Source organism: Calonectris borealis, chromosome 12 (assembly GCF_964195595.1).
Source record: "Calonectris borealis chromosome 12, bCalBor7.hap1.2, whole genome shotgun sequence".
NCBI lineage: Eukaryota > Metazoa > Chordata > Aves > Procellariiformes > Procellariidae > Calonectris > Calonectris borealis.
In genome coordinates, this window is record NC_134323.1 from 5,368,164 (window position 1) to 5,391,228 (window position 23,065).

Below are 23,065 nucleotides of genomic sequence, written 5' to 3' on the forward strand. Positions count from 1 at the left end.
TAATGTCAGATAATGGTGCTTCTCACGGCTACAGAGCTTCCTGAACGAAACGTGGGTTACTGAAGTTGTAAAAGTCTTAGAATGGCATTTCTCCAGCAGAAGATTCAAAACCCAGCATTAGTTTTACCTAATCACTTACATTTTCAAATAACTAATGTTGTTTTTTTCTACTGCTGATTTCTGCAATGAAATGCACAGCACATTTTACCTTCCTACAATAAGACACTATTTTCTCCCAGTTAGGGTCAGTACTAAAGCTAGGCTTTGGCTATCACCATTCAAAAGTATATACTGTGATTGCTAAAAGTCCATTGGGGTTTCATAGCTATACTTGGATGGTAGCGAATTTTATTACTACCCATACAAGTACATGCCAATTATGGAAACACGTATTTTGCAAAGTTTCCAAAGGTGGCCAACGTATTCTTAACCTGCACTTTTATGCCAGTTTTCTTTTATGTTTTGAATTAGTTTCAACCATCATTCTTCAGACGACATGGAACAGAACAGAAATACTCTTTTCTCTCACAACAGATTTTCTTACTCTAGTAATGCAATACAAATTCTACTCCAGCCAGATAGTGGAGTCTTCCATTTTTGGGTCAGCCTTCATTTGCATGTTATACACACACTAAAGATGTATATTTTATCTCTCAATCAGTTCATATCGGTACATGAAAGACACTTCCTAGAAATTCCTTGCTACAGCTTCTGATTCATGATGTGTTTTATGGAAGACATATTTTAGGTTGTCTGTCCTTTGATTTCCCACAGAAACTAATAAATAATCAACAAAAATATGATTAAAGACATTGCTTGAACTCTCAGCTAAAATGAATACTAGCTAGTTGAAAATCTTTCTGATCCAAATCTGTTTATCTTAGAAACAGAATTCTAACTTAGGTTTTAAAAAGCCTGATGAAGGGTTGAGCTAAGTTTTGACATGATATTTTCATATTCAGAATACCTCTTGAAATAAGAGGGAAAAGATTATGAAACTTGAAATTCTAGAGGCATGAAATACAGCTTAACAAACTAGAAAAAAATCATTTATCTATAACTCCAATTCTCTTAAAAAAAAAATTCCTTTGAAATCTTATTCAACCAGTACTTCACGTGTTCTTGTGAACACTGCTTTAAGACTTTGTTTAGGTAACTATAAGAACACGGCCAACAACAGGTAATAGACTAAAAATATTCTAACTTATATCTGACTTCCAGAATCAAAAGGTGAGGAAAAACTAAAATTAAAACTTCAAACCGAGTACTTCCTGTAATTCAATTCTCTGTAAGTCCATCTGTTTATCTAAACCTCTATTCCAAACTTCCCAAACGTATTCAACAAATTCGGAAGTGGGCTTATATGATGTTTATTTTGAGAATATACACGGGACTTCTTCCTTGTCTAAACTTGCCTTTACAAGTATAGGAAAAATACAAAAGATCTGGTTAAAGAATATAACTTATCAAAACATATATGACCTCTAGCCTTTTTAAAGAAGTATTTATTTTCATATAGGCAAACCTGAGATACTTTTATAGATCAGTTATTGCTATTTGTAAATGCTGAAGATCTGACACGTGAACCTTATATTTTGTCATGGAAGAATAGTTTTAGCTCCGAGGAAAAACATCAACCAAGTAAACAGAAGTGGAACCACCAAAGGAAGAGATTCTTTGTAAGAAGCTAAGAAGTACTAATTACAACTTTCAGCCGTTTTCTTACAAAAATATTGCTAATTGACTAGTAACTATTAAAAAAACTTGTTTTACAACTCAGTACAATAACCACAACACTTACTAGACATATATTTTTGTCAATTCTATATTATACTTATCTATTTAGCCAATACTATACATTTAAGAACTTTGGAAATAATTACCAATTATTTAAATATTTAGTAAAAATGACAACAAATGTGATTTAGGTCTATATTTAGAAAAGAATTGAAAATGTACAAGATGATAATTTTTTGAATAGTTGTTTTTTAATTAAAATTAAAAAAAAGTTAGTGCATTGGATGTATTACAAAAAAATTAATTAATTTATTTTTGTTTTTAAGTAAGTCCAGCAAGCATTTAAAACTTGTAGCTCAAGTCCTCTTATATATCAATTTATTTAAAGGTTAGAATAGGAAAATAAGCTTTCCTACGTTTTCGACTCTCAATTGGTTTTTCAGCTTTGAATGAATTAGTCACTGAACTGAACCATAATGGAGGAAAAACTCTCCCTGCATGCTGCCACTGCTGCCAAAAGCCAGCTTAGCAGTTCAGCAGACTTGCTCCAGGTGTTTAACTCTTTCAGTCATTTGACTTTCTTTAAAACTTCAGCTGTAAACAAGTGTGCTGCTTGATTATTGTTGTAATACAAATGGGTTTCATCGACCTTAAGAAGTCTGTATGTTAACACTGACTGTCGTGTTTATTTTTACATATTTATTTTAAACCAGAATGATTCAAATGTAAACCCCAGTTTTTATTCATTTCCTTACACTGATTTTTTTTACCTACTCTAACTTCTATTAACATATTTAAACTTGCCTTTATATTTCTTAAGAACAACACGAACCTTTACTTCACTACATAAATCCTTTTCCAATAGCTTTTCCCCAGGATCTGAGGCGAACAGACAAAACTATGCTTTCCTGCAGCTTTCTCTGCCAGTCCTGCTCAGCACTTTTAGCAGGTAGATCTTGTAGTAAATTTTACAACTGGGGCAAAGAAGTCTCCTTAACTTCAAAATTTAAGGGAAGATCAGAAGCTTTTACTTCTTAAAAGCATCTGCAGTAATTATCCAAACATGAGCCTAAGCAGATCAACAAAACGCCTCCTTCCTCAAAGCCACGTAGATGCAGCATGGAAGTAACGTGTCCACAAGCCTATAAGAGCCACATGCAGTTACTTAGTGCTCCAGTAAGATGACTTTCTCTGTTCATGGCAACGAGTGTTAGCAGTTTAGAAGTCTTGGTATAAGAAGCAGATGCCCAAAAAAAGCTTAGCTGGATTTAGAAGAGAGATGTACCTCTAATACATGACCTAACATAGGGACTGGGTCTGGTTTAACATGAGCTGACAAAGACTGACTTGCAGTCAGTCTTCTGTGGTAGCAAGCCAGGAAGACCTCGCGATTTAGAGAACATCCCCTGCAGTACAGTTGTTTACACAAGACTTCAGATGGTAATGGCTGAGTGATAAAGTTTGCACATAATCAGTAGGAACTAGTCATCTTTCAATCCTTGTTTATTTTGATAGAAAATCAAAATACTAAAAGTTCACAAGCAGGGATAATGCAGTGTTCCCTAGAACTCAATTTTAGCAGCATTATTGCATTCTTAGTACCCTTTTCATCTGACTTGAAGCAACTATATTCTCAAAAAACAATTTTCAAAACCAGTATAGGCAGTGTCCAACAAAACACAAAGATTAAATGAATCCTTGTGCAGAAAACCTCTCAATGTGCCACACCGTTAATATGTTCTAAAATATACAGAGCTGATTTTTTTTGACAAAAAGGACATAAGCATTTCTATTTATTACGTAATTGAAATGCTCTTTTTTCTCCCCCTCCTCTGTGCAAACATGGTACCTTTTTTCTTCATAGTCTACAGATGACACGTAAAATGATTTTACAGACTTTCAAAGAAATTTTGCAAGGGAAATACGAGGATTTAGGGAAGCAGAGTAAATACACCTCTATAGGAAACAGTTTATGCCTTTGAAACGTTTTCATTCCTTATGTAATTTACAGAAAAAATCAACAGCATTGAAACACTGTCACAATATTATCTGCTCTAGCAAAAAAAAAAAATCTAGCATTACTGAAAGATGATCTGACATTTGTCCTTAAATGAAGAACACAAGCAAGTTTAATACCTCCTGCTGAAAGGACATTCAGAGTATCTTAACCCAGCCTCAATGCACTAACACATTTCACTACCAAGCTTTTGATTATTAGTGTTGTTCCCAGCATCCTTTAAACATAATATGCTAGTGAGGTGCAAACATGTCATTTAGCTTGTGCGTAAACGTGATTTTAAATATACCTTATGCAGGGAGGCTGGAGACATCTACTCTCTGTCTGCACAAGCTGCTCTCTGCAGTTCGCTAACTAATGCTTTCTCACATTCCACAGAGACTCATCCTGACAGGACTACGAAATCTCAGCCAGAGCCCCTAAACCAGAGCATGAACCACATAAAGACTCGGCCTTCTTCAATGCATCAAACAGCTTCTAGTCCATAATTTAAAATAAAAAAGAAGCAATTAAAAATTACGGAAAGCACAACGGTCTGTCTATGCGTTCTCAGCAACCACTTTGTGGGTTGCTTCGTCCCAAAACTGTCTAAACTAAATTTTAAAGAAGTATTTCTCTCTCTGTGGAAGTCCTTTGTGCATATTTCATATCACTTACGGTATTTAAGAGCAAAACATCAACAACATTAGGTGTCTCAGTACAACTGATGCAGAACTGAATGTCACAAACATTGGCACATAGAAGCACCAAGGTAACGTCTGTGAACTACAAAGAAGCCGGAGGATTTCCTCGCAGAGAATACAAACACTTGAAAGAAGTTGATTAAAAATTATTTTTGTGCTACTTATACTCAACAACTAAGTGGACAGGAAAATGTGTATTTTCAGTTTTTTAATGTAAGAATTTTAATAATTCAGCTACCCCTAACACTCTATACTTGCAAATATTTAAAACAGTATGCATCCCATCAACAGTTGTATATAGAGTTAAAAGCTGTAATACAGTAGGCTGAAGATAAAGCTGCTGCAGATGTGCAAATTAGCACAGTGTTAATTGAACATCTATTGTACATAAAAAGGTAGCTGAAGGCATGAGTGCATGAGTGATGAGTGTCAACGATGAGCCCTATAAATCAGAGTCAAACTAAGCTTTGCTCACCAATTGTCTGTTTACAAGGAGGATAAAAAATGTCTTTTCAGTACAGAAATGTCTACTAATATCTCGCAACAACAGAATTAAAAATATAATCACTAAAACCAATGAGTATACAAATATATGCATTGATTCCAAATAGTAACATTTTTGCTTCCTATACTTCTCCATTTTGTTATGTTACCTTAAAAAAATAATCTTTGGATACTATAACAAATACTTACACATCACGAACAGAATAAATACAAAGAATTATAAATGCCAACAGAAATGCCAAGAATGCATGGTAGTGATAATAGTTTTTGTTGACAATTTGTCAATGAAACCAAGCATCTGGAATTCTAATCCTCAACAAGAACACTACACCAACATCTATTTCTACAAAATTAATCCCTAGCCTGCATCTAATTTTCCATAAGATTATTAGGTCACTTCCTCAGAAATGTGATCTATATGCTCTCTACAATCCTAGACATTATTTGTGGCTCTGCACCTGAAACAAGCAAAATCTCTATCAAATTCCTGGGTCTGCTGCAGTTAATAGCAAAGTTCTCAGAGACATCAATGTGGCCCTGTATTTCTTCGTATTAGGAAACTTAAATGATGCAAAATATGAATAAAAATGGCAAGCTTCAATGAAGACTAAAATACAGGGCTACTGTCTGAATAATATTGCCTGTTTTGAAGATAAAAGGCTGAGTAGCAGCTAGGGAGAGTGAACAGACTACATGGGGAAGTGCAGCATCACAAATTCTCAAGCAAAGACCCCGAATGGATTTGTGCATCTTAAATCTCATTATTATTCACTCTCAAGTCAATGCTACTAAGATGACACCAGAGCACCCATTTTGTTTAATGTTTAATCCACCATATTTCTACCGCATACTGTCCTTTAAGAAAGTCTGACGTGTTTTAAAATTTTAAAAGCTAAAAAGACTAATGATTGCATTTACAAAAACTATTTAAGAACTATATTAGCAAAGAGGAAAAAAACAGAAAAAGTTTTCTGTGATGACCAGTAATCATACACTCCCTTCAACCACAGCCACTCCTGTCTCCGACAGACGAACTATTTGTCTCTGAGAATTCTTTTTAGCCTGTATGAGAGCATAGTTAACTGTTTGACTTGTTCTGCAAGTTGCTTTTAATTGCTTTAATGTGAAAAAAACAGTGATAATTAAATTATCATGCAGATCTCCCAACCGTGTTGACAGTTTCAGTAAGAGAAACATCACATTAAAGTACACTTTCACAGCATAGAGTAAACCATGAACAAACCCTTGGAAATTGGCCATGTTGATACTAGCAGTGAAAGCTGAGTAAAAATATTACCTCGATACAAGATAAAGTGCTACAGGAAAGTGACAATTATCATTCATTTTAATGATTATTTTCAGAACCATACAGAGAGAAGAAAAATATCTAACACACAACTTTTGTAAACCAGCAACATAGTAAATTCATAGTAAATTCATACTCCTGTGGTATGATGCCAAAATGAGTATTTTTCTTTAAATTTTCTATCCCTGTGTGAATTTGGTAGGGATCATTCTGTGTATATCATCTAGATTAATGCCATTATCTTTAGATTTGCTAGAAACAGAACCGAGTTCTTCATTGCCAAATACCCCAGATGATGCAGCACTATATGACAACCCCTTTGCTCCTACAGAAGTATTCCAGAAAGCAGGAAGACATTTCTGGAAGTTTACAGAATACCTTTTAGCCATTCTGATTTTCATTTGTCTCTTCTGGAGGTGGATTTGGGGCATATGGATTTGCACAGGTGGATTGCCGAGTCTCTCAATACAGTCTGTTTTCCTCAGGCTACTTTACCTTTCAGCCCTTAGACTTTCCGTGGTACGTTGCAGAGCTGGACGAGGTGAGTTCAGAGCACAAATCCTATCATTTATAAAGAGAATCTACACACCAGATTCCCCCCCCACCTTTGAAACTTCTTGACTTAGTCTTTAACATTTCTTTGCTACCTTTCTGAAGTAGGCTAAGCTAAGGAAATCCACGTCCTAGCTCCTCATTCTCTAGACTATGAATCTCTGGATAAATCCACATAACGTTTTCTGAAAGACACAGGTAGTGACTCTGATACGCTGCTGATTTTAAATGAAGGCTGAATTCTTCTGCCTATGGCAACAACACAGGTTTTCAAAAGGAAGATTTATTTCCGATCTTATCTTGAAGAATGACCAGAATTCTGACCGACTCGAGGCCTCTGCCAACAGCAGCCAGCACTGAGCGTGGAGCCGAGCCCCTGGGACTGAAAGTCAAGCGGGGGGAATTCAAGGTGACTGACTGCCACTTCGCACTGCCAGCCAGCACATTCCAAAAATAGGGCACTGCATTGGCTAGGGAAGGATTTGGTTACGGCAGACAGAGGATGTTACTAGCACAGTGTACGTCAGCTATGATTTGTCTCTATCAAATAATACTTAGGGCCAAGCATTCAAAGACAGTTAAGACCACCCCTTGGTTTTGGGCCGGAAGGTTTAACCGCAGAATTCATTGCTCCCACAAAATTTGTGGTGTAAACTAGAAGGCTATCAAAAGAACGTTTGCAAATGTGCTTACAAATCAAATAAATTGTTTCATTTGCAACTACACTTTACTGTAAGTGCAGAAGCATGAGGCTACTCACTTTTATTGTATATTTCAACACAGCTGTGGAAGGAGCATTTCCTGTAGAAGAAACTTTATTTAAGACTTGCTCCTTCTCAGGCTCTTCAAGTTATACACAGCTCTGCTGTGAAAAACAGGTTTGAAAGACACAATGAGCTACCTTTATTCAAAGATTTTCTCACAGTTACTAGCACATGCTAACCTATTTGAGATCTAAATATACTAGTACGAAGTCTAGAAAACACGCTTCTAAACGTGTAACCAAGATTGTGCTGCCTCGAGATTTTGCGAGTCCCCACAGACAGACACTGAGATGTAAATGCTCGTGTATAACGCCCCTCTAGCTACCTGATTTGTCTGCAGAAACCCAGAAGGTGGTTTCAGGCCTTTTGGAAAACAGGGCCTCCAAAGGAGGACGTACCCCACGCATTACTGACTGCGTTTACGGTCTCAAGGAGATGAGAAAAGATACCGGTCATTTTAGCCTTTCCTTTCTCTTCCCTGTCCTTCATAACGACACCAAATTTACACTTCTTGCTTGCAAGCAGCATATTAAGCACAATTAAAATCCAAATAGGAGAGAGTTGTCCGTGAAGTCTTTCTAAATGTTTCAAACATAAGAACTACAACCTCTCCAAGTTTAACAGCGCAGGTTCCATTTCCAACCCTATTAAACACCGATCTTCAAGACTTCAAGTTATTAGAAGCTTAATCTAATAATCACAAAGAAACTATTATTACACTATTAGAGAAACATCTGTCAACTGTTTATAGTTTTTAAGAAACTCTGCGTTAATGAGATGCTATGCTTTGTGTTCAGACAATGCCCAGTAGATTATGTCTTTGTCCTACAAATCCTGCCATTATAAAGTACAAAGCACAGCTTTTACATTTTATCACCCTTATAAAACATTCAACAAGATCTTCTTTCAAAAATAACACTTTTTTTGGATTGGAGTAACAGCAAAAAAAGGACACCTTCTTAGCTGACATCATAGCACTACCTAAATAAAACAGATACTGAGGTTCACGTTAACATGATAAACATTTGAAACACAGAATTTGATTATTTCAGGGGTCTTAAAAGGTTTTTTGAAGAGTGAGACATAAAATAAAAGAAATAAAAATGTAAAATAACCCACTCTTCTGCTATAAATCATTGAGCTCCTTTTCCCAAATCCATTAATAAAAACAGTGATTGTATTTCATGTTACAGTTATCTACAACAGACCGTTCTTAATTGCTCTTAAGGCATCATGTTTTATTTTAACCAGGTTCACATTTTATTATAGAAGACTAATGGGGCATAGACTCCCAGCAGAACTTATTTTAAACCTTGGACCAGTCAACTATAAAAAGGGCATAAAAATAGTTATAGAGGCAAAATAAAAATTAAAAACTATAGCTAAGCTTTCAGATTTACAGGTGTAATAAAATGTGTCATAAACTTTTGCTTTCATTCCAAAGCTTTGTCGTAAGAACACGCAGAATCCTTCTCCATTTCAAAAGTGTATGTTCAATGTTAAATCTTTCTGTTTTCATTTTTAGTTTATAGTCTTGCTTGGGTACATGTAATTTCTTAAAATTTATTGCTATTTCATTAAACATCCTTACTGATCAGAATGCAAGAATGATAAGAAGGAGAACCATTACAGGATAATAATAATAACTTAATGGCATTTCTTGTTAATGAGGTAATAACAAGAGGCCTTCAGGCTTTCTGCTTCAAAGTTTATTTAACCAAACTACTTTTGTTATTATCTTATTAACCAGAACCCTCAAGTTGTCATTGCCCTAATAATAATTCAAAGACTTACCGGCTTCATTTATCAAATTAGTACAGGAATCAAATAGTAAGTTAGAGCTAAGAAGTTATAAAACCTCAGGATATTAGACAAAGATGACCTTGTCCGTATGTAATACTGAGTTAGTGCTGATTCAAGACAATAGGTGTTGCTATGCTGTTTGCAGCAACGTCTGTCAGAAAAGACTGAAATCCTAATCATTTAACATATGTAAATATTTTCTAGATCAAAGAAATTAGCACTTGTGTCCTTAAAAATTCTAGCTCATTTATGCCATCTTGCCTACTTGCTTTTGCTTATTAGTTGCAGCTGGATACCACTGCATTTTATTTCCAAACTTAATTGTATTGATGTAGCTGAGCTGCAACGCAATTACAAGTTTCTTGATATTGAGGATATGATTTGAAAAAACAGTCATCTTAAAAGAAAAAAATCAAGTGAAACTTTATTGTCACAGTGGAAAGTGATCTGAACAGTCAAAACTACCCCAGGTTTGTGGGGGCTGGCTTTCTTTAGATATTTCCTAATTTTTAATCTACTCTTGTAGTTTTCTATAATTAATTCCAAAGATGGTTTATTTTAATGGTAAAGCCATGTCTTCAAATGGCTAGCATGGTTTACTGCCAAAGAGCTGCAGAAATAACACTATTGCCTACCATGGCAAAACAAATAAGGGAGACAGGGAGGGTAAAAAGGAAAAAAGTTTTTCTGCAAGATTAAGTGTAATGAATATTTTGGAACAATCTGGTAGCAAAGAGGCAAAGGGACTTGACTGAAAGTCTACTGCTGCCAAGGTGCACATTCATCCAACGGTTTTTGCTCAAGTCTAACTAGAAACTGTGGTTATAGCCATGGAAGCACCATCTCTTGTTAACAGAACGGGCTAGTTCTTTAGTACTGTGCTACAATACTCAGTTTTATGTACTATTTCGGCAGGTTGCATTCTGCTAAAGATAACAAAATTTCAGGCTGAAGGAGCTATGAAAATCCGTGTCACAGGAACTGAGTGTAGTTTCTCTAACTGCTCTGCTCCATTTCTGGTTTTACGAGAATTAACCCAGGCAAATTATTCATGTGGAAATATTCGTATTTCCTAGGTGAACAGTAAGTCTTCCACAGACAAAACTGCTTCATTATGCACATACGCAAAATGACGTGTGCAAAAATGTATATGCAATAGATATCTCTATTACCCCAAGAAATCAGCAGCTAACAGGTTTATTTCTAATTCCCCGTCGTACTCTCCTGCCACAAACACTTTTAAATAGAAGAATCTTGAACTGGCTCAGGTTTGTTCCCAGCAGGCATACTTGTAAAGATAAAAAGAATAAGATTTTTTTTTTTTCCCCCTGCTTACTCCCTATTTTGGTAGTTACTAACGAGAAGAAGGGCTAAGGAAGGAATGGAATGTTTAGCCCAGCGCCACAGTCTGATCTTGCAGAAAAAGAAAACAAGAGCAGTCAAGCAAAGTAACTATGTTCCTATTTCTGGGTTTAAATTTCCATGCCAGGTTGTCTTTTAATGTCTGGTTCTCAAAGTTTTCCTACTCTTAATCCTTCTTGCTAAAAAATTTGTGTTGTTTTTTTCACCCTACAGCTTCTGGCAGCAAGTGGTATGTAAATGTTCAGTAGCCCATCTGAACCCTGTTTCAGAACAAAACAATTTCAGTTTCCAAGTGTCTGAATTACTTTCACTAAATCTGAGGATTTACCTATTGAAGCTTGAGCAGCTCCCTTTCAACTCTGAATGAAGGAAGAATTATGAGACTGCAGTTATTCAATGAGAGCTATCTGTCCTGGCACTTAATCAAAGGGATTAGGATTTGGAAAGAAAAGCCTACAGGTGATCCTCCAGGAAGCATACCAAGCAGTTATCAAAAACATACAAGTTCAAAGCAGCTCAATTTTCATATGTTAAAAGTATTTGGATGAAGCCTCAGGCTTGTTTCTAGGTAAAGAATTGTGTTAAAGCTGTTTGTACTTGCATACTTAGTAGACAAGGGAATGAAATAGCATGTGGTGAAGCAGTACCAGGTCCATCTAACCCTGATGTAACACAATAAATCAATCTTGTTCTGTTAGTGAAACATGATCTGATACTTAGTCCAGGTTTCAGTGCTCTTTCCTCACTCTGGCAGTCATAACAGACACCCAGTTACCTCTTCAGCAAAGAAAGTTGCCGTAACATAAAGGGAAAGATGTTACACGCTACATCAAGTGCTTTAACAATTGTTATCAATCTTGTAGCTATGTTCTCTCCCTCCACACAGTATTTTGAATTTAAAATACATTCAGTGCCTTTAGTTTGTAAGACTATTTCTAAACTATTAAAATACTAATAATCAGAGACCTGTCTTAGTCAATTAGAGGTGTCAATAATCGAAGTTAATGTTGAATCATAACTCAACTACAATGATTTTATTCACCACAAGCATTACATACACTGGCATAAAAGGGCAGGTTAGGGAAAACGAACAGCATGTTCCATTGCATTGCCAAGAGAGGAAGGAACACTTGAGTAGCAGCGCTGGACCAGCTGTGGATTCAGGACAAAGTACTTAGGAGTTATAAGCCTCCCCACCCCATCTCTGAGATGGCTTTGCTTGCCAACCACAGGCAATCACATTTTACATGCAATGAATGGAGATACATCTGTCCAGAAGGAGAGACAAATGGAAAGAATCCACTGTACATAGTATGTTCCTACCTAGTCACCATAAATCATACAGGCAGTCGTCCTGCAAGTTCACACCGAATCATTCTCTGCAAAGTTTACCCGCACAATCTGTGAATACCGGGAGAGGTGCAGAAAGCTGAGTTATACCCAGCAGCGGCGGCTGAGGTATACTTGGCACCAGCAGTCTGGAAACCGAGACAGTTCTTAAAGTACCGAGTGCAGGGCTTTGGGCGACACAAAAATTCTTAAAACTCACAAAAATTCTTTAAAATGTGTATATATACATCTCTCTCTATATATTTATACATCTCTCTCTATAGCTCTATAAATCATTATCTCAACTTGAGGGCAAGTACTTCACAGCCCAGTCCACAGGAAAGGAGAATGGCACTGATTTCCCAAAAGGGAAAAAAAAATATTTCCACGCAGAAAGGAAGAGGAGGGGGAAATATGTTCAGCACCACAGCTTTCAGTCTTTGTCTGATAATATATAGAAAAAAACCTTTGTGTTTCTTCTTTCCATGTTGTTAATATTACCATCCTACATACCTATCATATGTATAACCCTGCGTAACAGCCAACCAATCAACTGAATTCTGTGTGTGGGAAGTAAAGATTTCTACATCCATCAATTTATCTGGCAAAGTAATGAAGAAAATTTGGAATACCTTATACCTTTTTGTATACACAAAAGCAAAAGATAAATTCTATGACATGACAGAGCTTGGAGTTGCACAGTATATGTGGAAAAAGTACTTTAAAACTAGATGTTTAAAATGCTCTATATGCTTACAAGATGTTAAGATTTGTCAATATTTACTAAACTACTTAGCAATAATTTTTAACCAAGTCTTGGATTGTGGATTTTTCATGGATAAGTCCCAGTCTTAGTTAATTTAAACAAATGAGGGAAAACAAATAAATTATGGATTTAGAGAAAATTGTTTTGAGTGGGTCATTACGGCTCATTCAGAATAATTAAGTTACACACTCCTGAAATACAAACTCTGTAACAAACGTAAACTGTAGCAGAGCTATCAGGCATGACTGAGAAACAATACCATAATACTGACTCTCTGTGGCTTCCTATCATTTTTGCATCAAATTACCCATTTAAATACTCTTCAGAGACAAACTTGAAGTCCTTATTTGGGCCAAATTCACACTTAAGAGCAGCAAGATTTAGCCCTAAAGTTTTTAATAACAAGGAACTGGAATAAATTTGAATTTATATTCTGGTTCGGTCTCCACATAGTCTCATATGCTTACGTTCACAGTTGTAGAATCAGGGTCTTGAATGTTCATAGGAAAAAAGTAAGAAGAAAAACATGCACTGGTTTTCTTACACGTCCTTCACAACTATTCTCTAAAAAGGCAGAGTTATTGAACAGAAAAATATATTGAAACAATAAAAGTCTACTAAAATACACCCTTGCTCCAAATAAAATATACATAGTTTATTTTGAACTTATGCTTACATAAGTAAAACTAAATGAGTAAGAAGTCTTACCTTATCAACGCAGGTTTCAAGGCATTATACTATCAAAAAGTTGTGCACTACACGACAGAATAAACATATTAATGCTTAATAATTTTAGTCTATTGATAGACAAATTAGCTATTCCAAAGAAGTTCCAAAGTCTTAAAAGATACTAGTCATCTTTAGGGAACTGCCAGGTACCCTAATTCACTTATCTATTTCACTTAGGACTTGACTCATACCTGTATCAACGGACACTACTCACAATCCTGATATTGTGCTAGACACCATATAAACAAAGAGTAGTAATCAGCCATGAAGAGCCTACAGCCAAAAAAAGAAAAGGACAAATAAGGCAGGAGAAATCCTGTGTTATGATTACAAGTAGTACAGAGACATCAAGTACCTTCCCTAAGTACCTATACAAAGACTCAGGGAAAGCTGGAATTGAATCCATACCTCTTACCTCTCTTTCCAGAGCATAGAAAAAACCCCTATCAAAGTCAACAATAGCTGAGGGCACTCAGCACTTCGTAAGATCAGTCCAGCAAGAAGTTCATCTTTCCTTAAAATAAAGCTATTGAAAGCCAAACATCACTGTCATTCGTAATGGTGTAAACCCACAAAGATTCTTTATTGCAGTGGAGATCCTTGGAGTGGAATTTGGCTGCGGAAAGAGTCAGTTATTGAAACTGATGAGTTTGGTAAGGAATTTTAACTAACTTCAACGGAGTTCCTTTGGATTTACACCAGCATAACAGGGTACTTATCCTTGTACAACTAAAATAAAAGGCTATACCAGTTAGCTCCCTGTGCTGTCTCTCATAAAATAGAAAGGGCTGTTACCATCACAACATAAACACTGGAATACATCTTGTGTACACTATTAAAAAAAAAAAAAAAAAAGATGTATTGCATGATTGCTACAATTTTATTCTTATGTCTTTTTGCCAAAAAGAAAATATGGTTTTAATATAGGTTTACATCTGCGTGGTATTACATGCATGTAAAACAGATGTAACCTAATTACATTTTCATTTAAATTGCTAAATAGCTACTTAAGTAAAAAGCTAAAATAACATACAAACAACAGTTACTATAATAACAAGTGTACTTAGAATTAAATGAAAGGGATCAAAGCTACAGCATACAAAATTTGAGCTGGTCTTTGAAAAAGATACAGTGACATAACAGCGCTGTATTGATTTACTCAGTAATTTAATGTCTCTACAACTCAGCCAGAAGACACATCTCAGTTTAGCAGACACACATGGAGGAAAATTCAGAGAGTTTATACAAAGACTTTGGGTCTCATAAAGATTAGACATACTCTACTAGAGATTATGTAGCAAAATCCCAAATTGGAAATTAGAATACCAATGCAATACAATCAACTTGATTATAGTTTTAGGCAGACCTGTCTGAACTGGCTGGACTCAGAAATCATGTCCTAACAGTGCAATCAGAGTGTGCTTTTTTATTTTTAGCAGAGAACTGCAGTCTTCAGAAGAGATACCATATTTATTTCTATTTATCTCTATGCAAACATATGTTCACTAGAGCTGAATTTGGGTGACTAATCAAAATATGTTGAGGGAAAATAAATCTAATTTTCATTCAAACACATTTACCAGAAAGGGCTAAAATTTCAAAGCCTGGACACAAGTACAAAAGGATGACTTGCATTGGTAAGGCACATTTAAGTGTATGTGAGATAGTCAGGAAAAGGAAGTACAAATGCAGGATTCCATATTCCTACTGTCACTCTCAGGAGCTTAAGATAGCGGTAACATTTCCATGACATGCAAATAGCTGTGACTTCTATTAGAGTACCACGCAGGGAAAAAGCAATCATACATTTTTATCTGCAATAAATCCTATCTTTTAATTACCTTATTTGTTCACACTTTGTTTTTTAGAGTTCGCCTTCTGCATGCTTGTCTTTCCAAGCCAATTGTACAGACTTTTGTAGGTGGATATAAGAGAGTGAAATTTGTATCTCCTGTCATGAAGCAGCTATTATGTAGGTTCTGTGTGTACATCTACACTTTGCTAGAGACTGTTGTTTGTATCCTATTACATTTCTGTTTACTTGTTAGGTTTGTATGACTGATGAAGGTTCAACAAGCTGACAAGCGGAGCTTTGTTGGAACATGCAAAAGCATGTCAATTTTTTCTAACAAATTATTTTTATATTAAATAAACAGTTAAGGATATTATTGAATATTTTTTCAGAATAATGCCAATGTAAACATTCAAGTTAAACTGATGCCTTCAGTACCCATACGCCACTTATTACTGGTTGACTTGAATTAAACTTTGTCCTCTTTAGAAACGCATTGGGGCAAGAACAATGTGCGCTTGCTGCATTGTTAGAAAAAGAAAAGACAATGACACTCACACACATGACTCTTCCACACAATGAAGTGATAGAGGTAGCAGCTCTTCAGCACCAAGGAACTTACTGAAATGTTCAAATTCACATTATTTTCACTTTTCCCGAGATGTGAATTTTATTTAGTTGCCTCTTAGATAATTAGCTATAAAACACCTGAATTTACGATTCTATGTTCCCCTAATCTGGCGGACCCTAACAAATGCCCTTAAAACATTTTAGTAGGAAATTCAAGCACCAGTTTTCACAACCCACACAGTTTGTTTTGCATATGCATATATGTTCTCTAAAGTTATTATTTGCTTAAAAAGAATATCTACAAACATCCAAATTCCATCTAGGAATTGCTTTTTTTCCATGAGATTGTTTTGTTGACACCGCAAGCAGCAGCAGTCTAACCAGATTCCAGTTTGACTTGAGGTGGCCACTCCCTGATAAACCACACCTCTTGTCCTCTCATTATTTGTCTTGGAATTTTAATCCTGAATTACAGCAAATTCTAAGGAATAGCACAGCTGAACACATTTTTCATCTGCCAGCAGTTTAAAGGCAGGAGAACAAGTTAAGTAAAGAGCACAAGCTATTTAACCTTCCCACTTACACAAAACCATATGTAATTTCCAACAGAAACTTGGGGGTTGTTAAAGTGATAGGAGACACATTTGAAACAACTTCAGTTCCCAACCAGGTCAACACAAGTTCAGATTGCTCAGCATTTAATTACAGGTAGTCAGTATATGTCGAGCTCAGGACCCAAGTGAAATTCCCATTTAGGGTCCTTAAAATCTATATTCCTTCATTTTGCTTTTATTAATAGTCTACTATTCTCTTGCTTTTATGCATCCAGACATCACTACCAGAGGTTTAATATTTACAGACAATTACTTAATGCATAATATACACTTTGATTCTGTACAAAAATATGACCTTAAAACCAAAAGTTGAAACCAAAACATATTCTACTGTTAAGGCACAAACCAACTGGGGGGAATATGCAAAGTCAGGAAGTAGATCTGAGTACTCCCTCTTGCCACGGTACATCAGAAGGAAATAGGACTACTGGAAAGTCCTATTATTAGTAGTCTATCTTAAAAAGATAGATCAAACAACATCACCAACATTAGGTGCAAGAAGGTTTTGAAGCAAAGCTTTGGTCTCCTTCTGCATCCTTTATGCTACCTAGAACAAACAGGAGTCTTAGCTGATGATAGCAGGCTGCTGAGATTGCAGAGATTCCTGGCTTCCAAATACATAACGTTGCACACCTCTCCTTTTGTGCACTAAGTACATACAGGCTGAAGTACATTTTTACATGTTTTGGTATTAGACATGGATCAACTGGAAAAAAGATACATTTATCTTGCAGAAGCATGGCTTTTTCTTTGCTCATTTTAAAGAAATTATCTTCGTTAAAAGAAACGTGAATTAACTTGCCAGGCAGATGTAATTTTGGTGGTCTCTTCTGTGAGGTCTGGATAAAATAAATCATCTTTCTGAAAACTTCCATTTTCACGTAATACTGAAGCCCTGTATTACTATTTATAGAAATCTTGTGATCTTTTGAAATAAAAAAGAACTCTCGGTTTTTTCCATTGGAAAAAAGCAACAGTAGTTACTTTATCATGAAAGGTTCAGTGTATGCAGTAATACGCATTAGAACACTGACACTTCTGAAGCAGGAACCAGCCTCTGACCCTATTTTGAAGTGCCAATACAACTTTAGTGCTTGCATTTTAAAATATTTATTTCCTTCATAGATATTTTATGTGTAGATCTCAGTCCCTCAGCAGTAAATATTCTTATTTTCACATTAGCAGAAGCCCAAGACTAACGTGATGCTCTAATATGAAAGACTTTCCTTCTTGGAAATCAGATTGTCTTCTCCTGTCTTAAACTCAGAATCAAAGGTATAAAATCATGTGTGCATTTGGTGATGGACAGGTGTAGAATCATAAATCATAGAAATGCAAATCTTTCACTGAAATGCTGAATAAAACTTCTTCATATTCTTGTCTCTGTGGGGGAAATATCCTTTCTTTTGAATTGTTGTTTTTATGTTTTGAGATAATTTACATGACTTTCCAACCTAGCTCTATTTCCTCTATCAATATATAGCTCTGTAAATTTTTTTCTTTTTTTTTTTTTTGGAGAGGGACACATAGAAGACTATGATTATCAAAAAGTCAAGAAACCGACCCAGTGAAGAATTATTTTTTTTTTTCAATTACCAAGTCATCACACTTTCAAGTGAGTTTCTCTCCCTCACAAACAGTAATTACACTTCTGAATGCTGCCAGCACTGAAGCCAACAGTTCTGCACAGAAATCTGTTAACCATGAGTCGGTAAGCGCCAGCATAGTGGAGCTGCCATTTTTTTCTGTAATACCTTCTACACAATTAAAATCAATACTGTCTGACAGGATAAATCACTACCAAGAAAAACACTCCACCTCCTGACACAAGCTGCCTTTCATAACACAGGAACAAGGCAAGTTACCCTCAAGATATGTATACACTTTTGTTCCTTAATGGTCAGTATACTCCAGTCGTGTGTCCTTTTGATCGTATTTTGTGTCAACTAACTACTAACTTACCCCTTCATGTTCAAGCTCTTTTTTTCCCCATCTTTCCTTCTCTTTTCTCTCACTCATCTTTTCACTCCTTATTGGCAAAGCCCTCCCAAAACACTGATGTTTACTATCATGTGAAAAAAAAAATGGTATTTTAGATCTCAACTTCCTCTTCAATCTTTACTTCAATTTTCATTCCTCCTGATGCACTGAATGTCAGTTTACTACCATTGTTTCAAGTTCCTCTCAGCTTCTTTCTGATCACCTCAGCTTGGTCCACCTTTTGTTCACAGAAATCGCTTCCATTAAATGTTGTAAATCTTTCCTTGAAAATTTTTAGTGTCTTTCCCATTTCCATTCTCCTTTACATCTTTATTGCCCTTAATCTTGCTGTGCCCACAATCCTTGAAATCTGTTTGTGTCTGAGCATTTAAGATTGATTTGATATTCCCTTCCACATGTCTTCTAGCAGGTCCTTCTTCTCCCATGAGCCATTTTTGGTCCACTCGTCTCTTCAAATAACCAGTTCCTTTATAGAGAGCTTATTAACTTTTCCTTTCCGACATACTAAACCCTTTGCTGCCTATTGATTTGACCCCACCGTCAAACTCACATCATGTCCATGACATCTCTTTGTGAATTTCTTATCAACTTAAAAACTTTAAATGACTGATCCAACTTCTACAATCCCTTGAGTCCCTGTTTTTGCATGCTGGGTTAAGGAATTCAGAAAATTACTTCACGGCGCACAATGAACGTATAGTAACATGAAACGTGTTACATTTAACCTTCGCTAGTAATTTATTTGGGAGCATACATACGTAATTATGAACTGATCAGGCTGTTTCAAAGGAAATGAAAAAACTTGTTTCCCTTCTTTGTAAAATTTAATATCGCAAGACATATTCCTCCTCTTGTTCATAAGAGTCAGATGTTCGTCACCTCCGTCTTTCTTGTCCTTGCTCTATACTGTGTTTTATCTTGGCATCATGCATGTCAATATTAACTTATTAGTTTGATAAAGTAAAACATGTAACTTTTTACTGAGCTGCTAGAAACTTATCCTATATATTCATATGCTATGTAGATATAAAGTGGCTACATCCAAGATAATAGACTTGCAGAGAAATGCCAGACCCAAATCAAGGAATATATAAGAATACAATCTTTCTGAATTTTCCTCTAGAGGATGAGATAAAATACCAAACTAACTTTACCTATTTACATTTGGGCTTCTGGAACCTGTGGGGATGGAAAAGTACTCCCAGGAATCATTTCTTTGCCTGATTTGCATGTTACATCAAACAAGCAGATACTTATTTTTCCCATGTGTGCATAATGGAGAAGATGATCAATTCCCAAACTTGTAAAGCAAATTTAGAATTCAGTCACATACTTAAATTTCACTTGGTTCTTTATAGATAAACCTGTTGAAACAAACCTCTGCCTAAAAGGCTAAAAGAAATGTTATTTTATTAAATAGCACATGGAAAAAAGCCTAGCAATTTCAAAGACATAATATGAAGAGAGTAGCAGGGATAAAATGAAAAGAATAAAAGTACAGAGATATCCTTCTGGGACCCTTAAAGTTTTATGAGAATAGCCTTAGCGAAAGATCTCTGAACATGTAAATGTAAATTAATTGAAGAAATTGAATCTTTACCTACATAAATTTGTTACATTTAACAATTAAAATCTATTTAAATGTTAATGATCTAAAATTTAAAATGTGCCGCCTATTAACAGCAATGAAACCCTCTACAGTTTAATCCATATTAATGAAAGAAAAATGTGAAGGTAACAAAACCTAATGCATTAGTAGCTATTGGGGAACAGGATTTTTCTTTATTAAGTTTTCTATAATCAGATTATAGCATCAGAGAGATGCTCATTGTATAAAAGAAAATCTGCAAAGAATGATTTTAAGAAAGAGACTAACAATTCTGTATACGCTCTGGAAGGTTAGGGATTGTTACCTTACAGACACTAACCAACAACTTGGTATCAGAAGCTGAACAAGCAACTCTTAAGAAGCTGGAGAATGACATTTGAAATAATCCACTTATCACTACCTAATACATGCCTCTTGTACATATAATGTCAGTAGCAAACTCACCGCACCCAGAATTGCTAGGCAGCAATCACCTACGGAAATGAAGCAATTATCAGGTGTGTTATGCTATATCCTATAGTTGTGTCCCATATTTGAATTCATCATGTTTTTATGCAATTGCTAGCAATATCTTCTAAAACACACACTCTACCTGTCAGACACATCTTTCATAGTTTTTCTGTTTGTTATTTGTCTTCATCCACAAACAAACTGCTATATGTATTTTTTCATATAAATACTCTTCTTTTGCAGTGACTTTTAAACTTTACATATAGGCTCTTTTTACTTTCTGTGTACAACTGTCTTATTTCCCTCCTACAATTTTCGTGTCTCATGAGGAAAGTAATCTCAAAATTTTTAGTTGCAGGTAAATCCATACAAACATTAAGACTTGATCGTGAAGTCCTCTTCAACGTGAGACCTTCTAAGAATCAGTTCACATATTACTAGTTCCTCTTTCAGGACTTGACACCTCTCCCTAGCGGTAGAGGGGGAGAAGGTGGGTACAGATGAGACCAAATTCAAGCAAAGAAAAACGGAAGATTGATAAATTTTGCATCCTGGGAGCCAGGATGTAAACTGCAAAACCATTGTAGGATATTTGAAATCAATCTCAAACCTGGGTGTCTAAAAGAGCTTCTAAGATTAATTTAGACATTATTGACTTGAAGGACAGGTGGTGGAGATGGATCTACAAATAACCCTAAAGTAACTCAGCATACAGCTGCTTGCCTTTTCTCCTGTAAGGTTCCATCAAGGCTTTTATGAAGGCTTATACATGACCTGGCTAGTGACAAGGTACCTACCATGGAGCCATCCGTATCCCTGGATTTATAGCTGTGCTGTACCACCAGAGGGCACACACACACGTCAATGAAGATACCTCACTGGAATGAAATGGATCCACATTCGTAGAACTAGGTATCTAGGTTCTTTGTCTCTCCTTAATCCAGAGAAGGAAAAATGCAAACAATCAACTCTGAAATTCAAAATTTCTGAGTATTCAAGTTTAAAAGTCATAGCAATCATGCAGAGTCATTTTAAGGCATTTCTATTCAATGGCGCAACAAGACTAGCCTTCACTTATAGTTCCCCAAATGACCAAAGATTTGGCTTAACAAAAAAATCATATCCCAAGGTCTTCAAAAATCCAGTGGAACTTTTTACAAAACCCGTGTCTTGTCCAACATCCAGCTTGAATTATGCTGCATTGTGTATGCAGCTTCCCCTCTAATTTGAGTAAGTTAGTTTTTTTTATTTTTTTGCCCTATCTATATAAAGAAGGTGCAGGCTGGCACATGTGATATGTTGCATTCTTTGTCAAGTGGCACAGGGCTATGGCATTTTAAACATACTGTCTGTCAATCACTTTCCTTTTGAATAGCTGGATCTATATACAGCATACATTTGACTATTATTATGCCATTAAGGACCATGCAAAATAATTTGTCTTCATATGAAATACAAAGTGATTAACTGAAAATTTAGTAACTGACTACATATGGCAATCAGAACAAATAAGAAAGCACCAATGAATGTTAATACATTTCCACACCTTACAAATCATTATTATTTTTAGCATATAATTAGCATATAATTAAAAAAAAGACATTTATTGAAAGGAAATCTTTAGTTGCTAAAACTTAATAGTTGCTAAAACTTAACAGTTGCTATCTTAACAAAAGGTTTTGCTTGTGACAGAAATACACAGAACTGCTGCACGGGAGATAAGTTTTTGAGAGTCATTATGAAACTACTGATTACTGATAGTCTGACACCAAAATGAAATGAGAGTCACTGCATACAAACAAGCCTTCTGAACTAAATATTAATATAAAGATCTAGATACCTCTTCAATGGCCTATTTATAAGGAGGATTCTTGCTAGTACAGCTCCTGAATTTAACTTCCGCATAAGTTTTCTATATCCAAGGTATTCCAGACAGAATGTAACCTCAGTTTAGAACAGATACTTGAAGTGCCTTTACATGTACACTGGTATCTTAATACCACTATTCTGCCTAGTAAAGATCATAAACGTCTTTGTTCTTTTACCCAAGGCAGGTAAATAAACTCTGATCTGACTTCAGTTCCAGCTTGTATGCTTAATGATACACACAATTAAATGAAGATACAATTTTATATCTGAATAGTGATGCTAAACATCTACTGTTTCATTTTATTATGACAATAATAATTCTTAATCATCTTTATGTCAATTTCTACATTTCACAAAAAATACATAGGCTCTATTAGACAAATTAGAAGTAAAAAAAAAATTCAAACTAGGAAGAAAAATGAACTCGTTTATATGAATATGGTGATGTTTGTATGTGATTAGATGCCAAAGCATGAAGAACTGAAGAGTTTTGGTTCCCCTCCTCAAAGCAGATAACCTACAATTAAGAAAGACATAAAGAAGAGCGATATGGAAAGGACTCTCTATGAAGAATGATTAAATAGAGTAAGACTGTTCAGCCTAGAAAA

The 23,065-nt window shown here is 35.5% G+C and overlaps 1 protein-coding gene across 10 annotated transcripts in view; it reads right to left on the reverse strand.

Annotated features, from left to right (window-relative positions):
- Nucleotides 1-23,065, reverse strand: part of FTO (FTO alpha-ketoglutarate dependent dioxygenase) — a 258,747-nt gene that overhangs the window by 89,185 nt on the left and 146,497 nt on the right. For 3 of the 10 annotated variants that reach the window (XM_075161130.1, XM_075161127.1, XM_075161136.1), the window contains one exon: nucleotides 22,247-22,974. The exons of 6 other annotated variants lie outside the window; for them this stretch is intronic. In XM_075161130.1, the coding sequence (XP_075017231.1) occupies nucleotides 22,794-22,974 (181 nt within the window). In that variant the 3' untranslated portion in view covers nucleotides 22,247-22,793. Of the gene's footprint in view, nucleotides 1-13,651; nucleotides 13,826-22,246; nucleotides 22,975-23,065 lie in introns of those variants that run through there. One more of the 10 variants, XM_075161132.1, reaches the window with a different exon arrangement.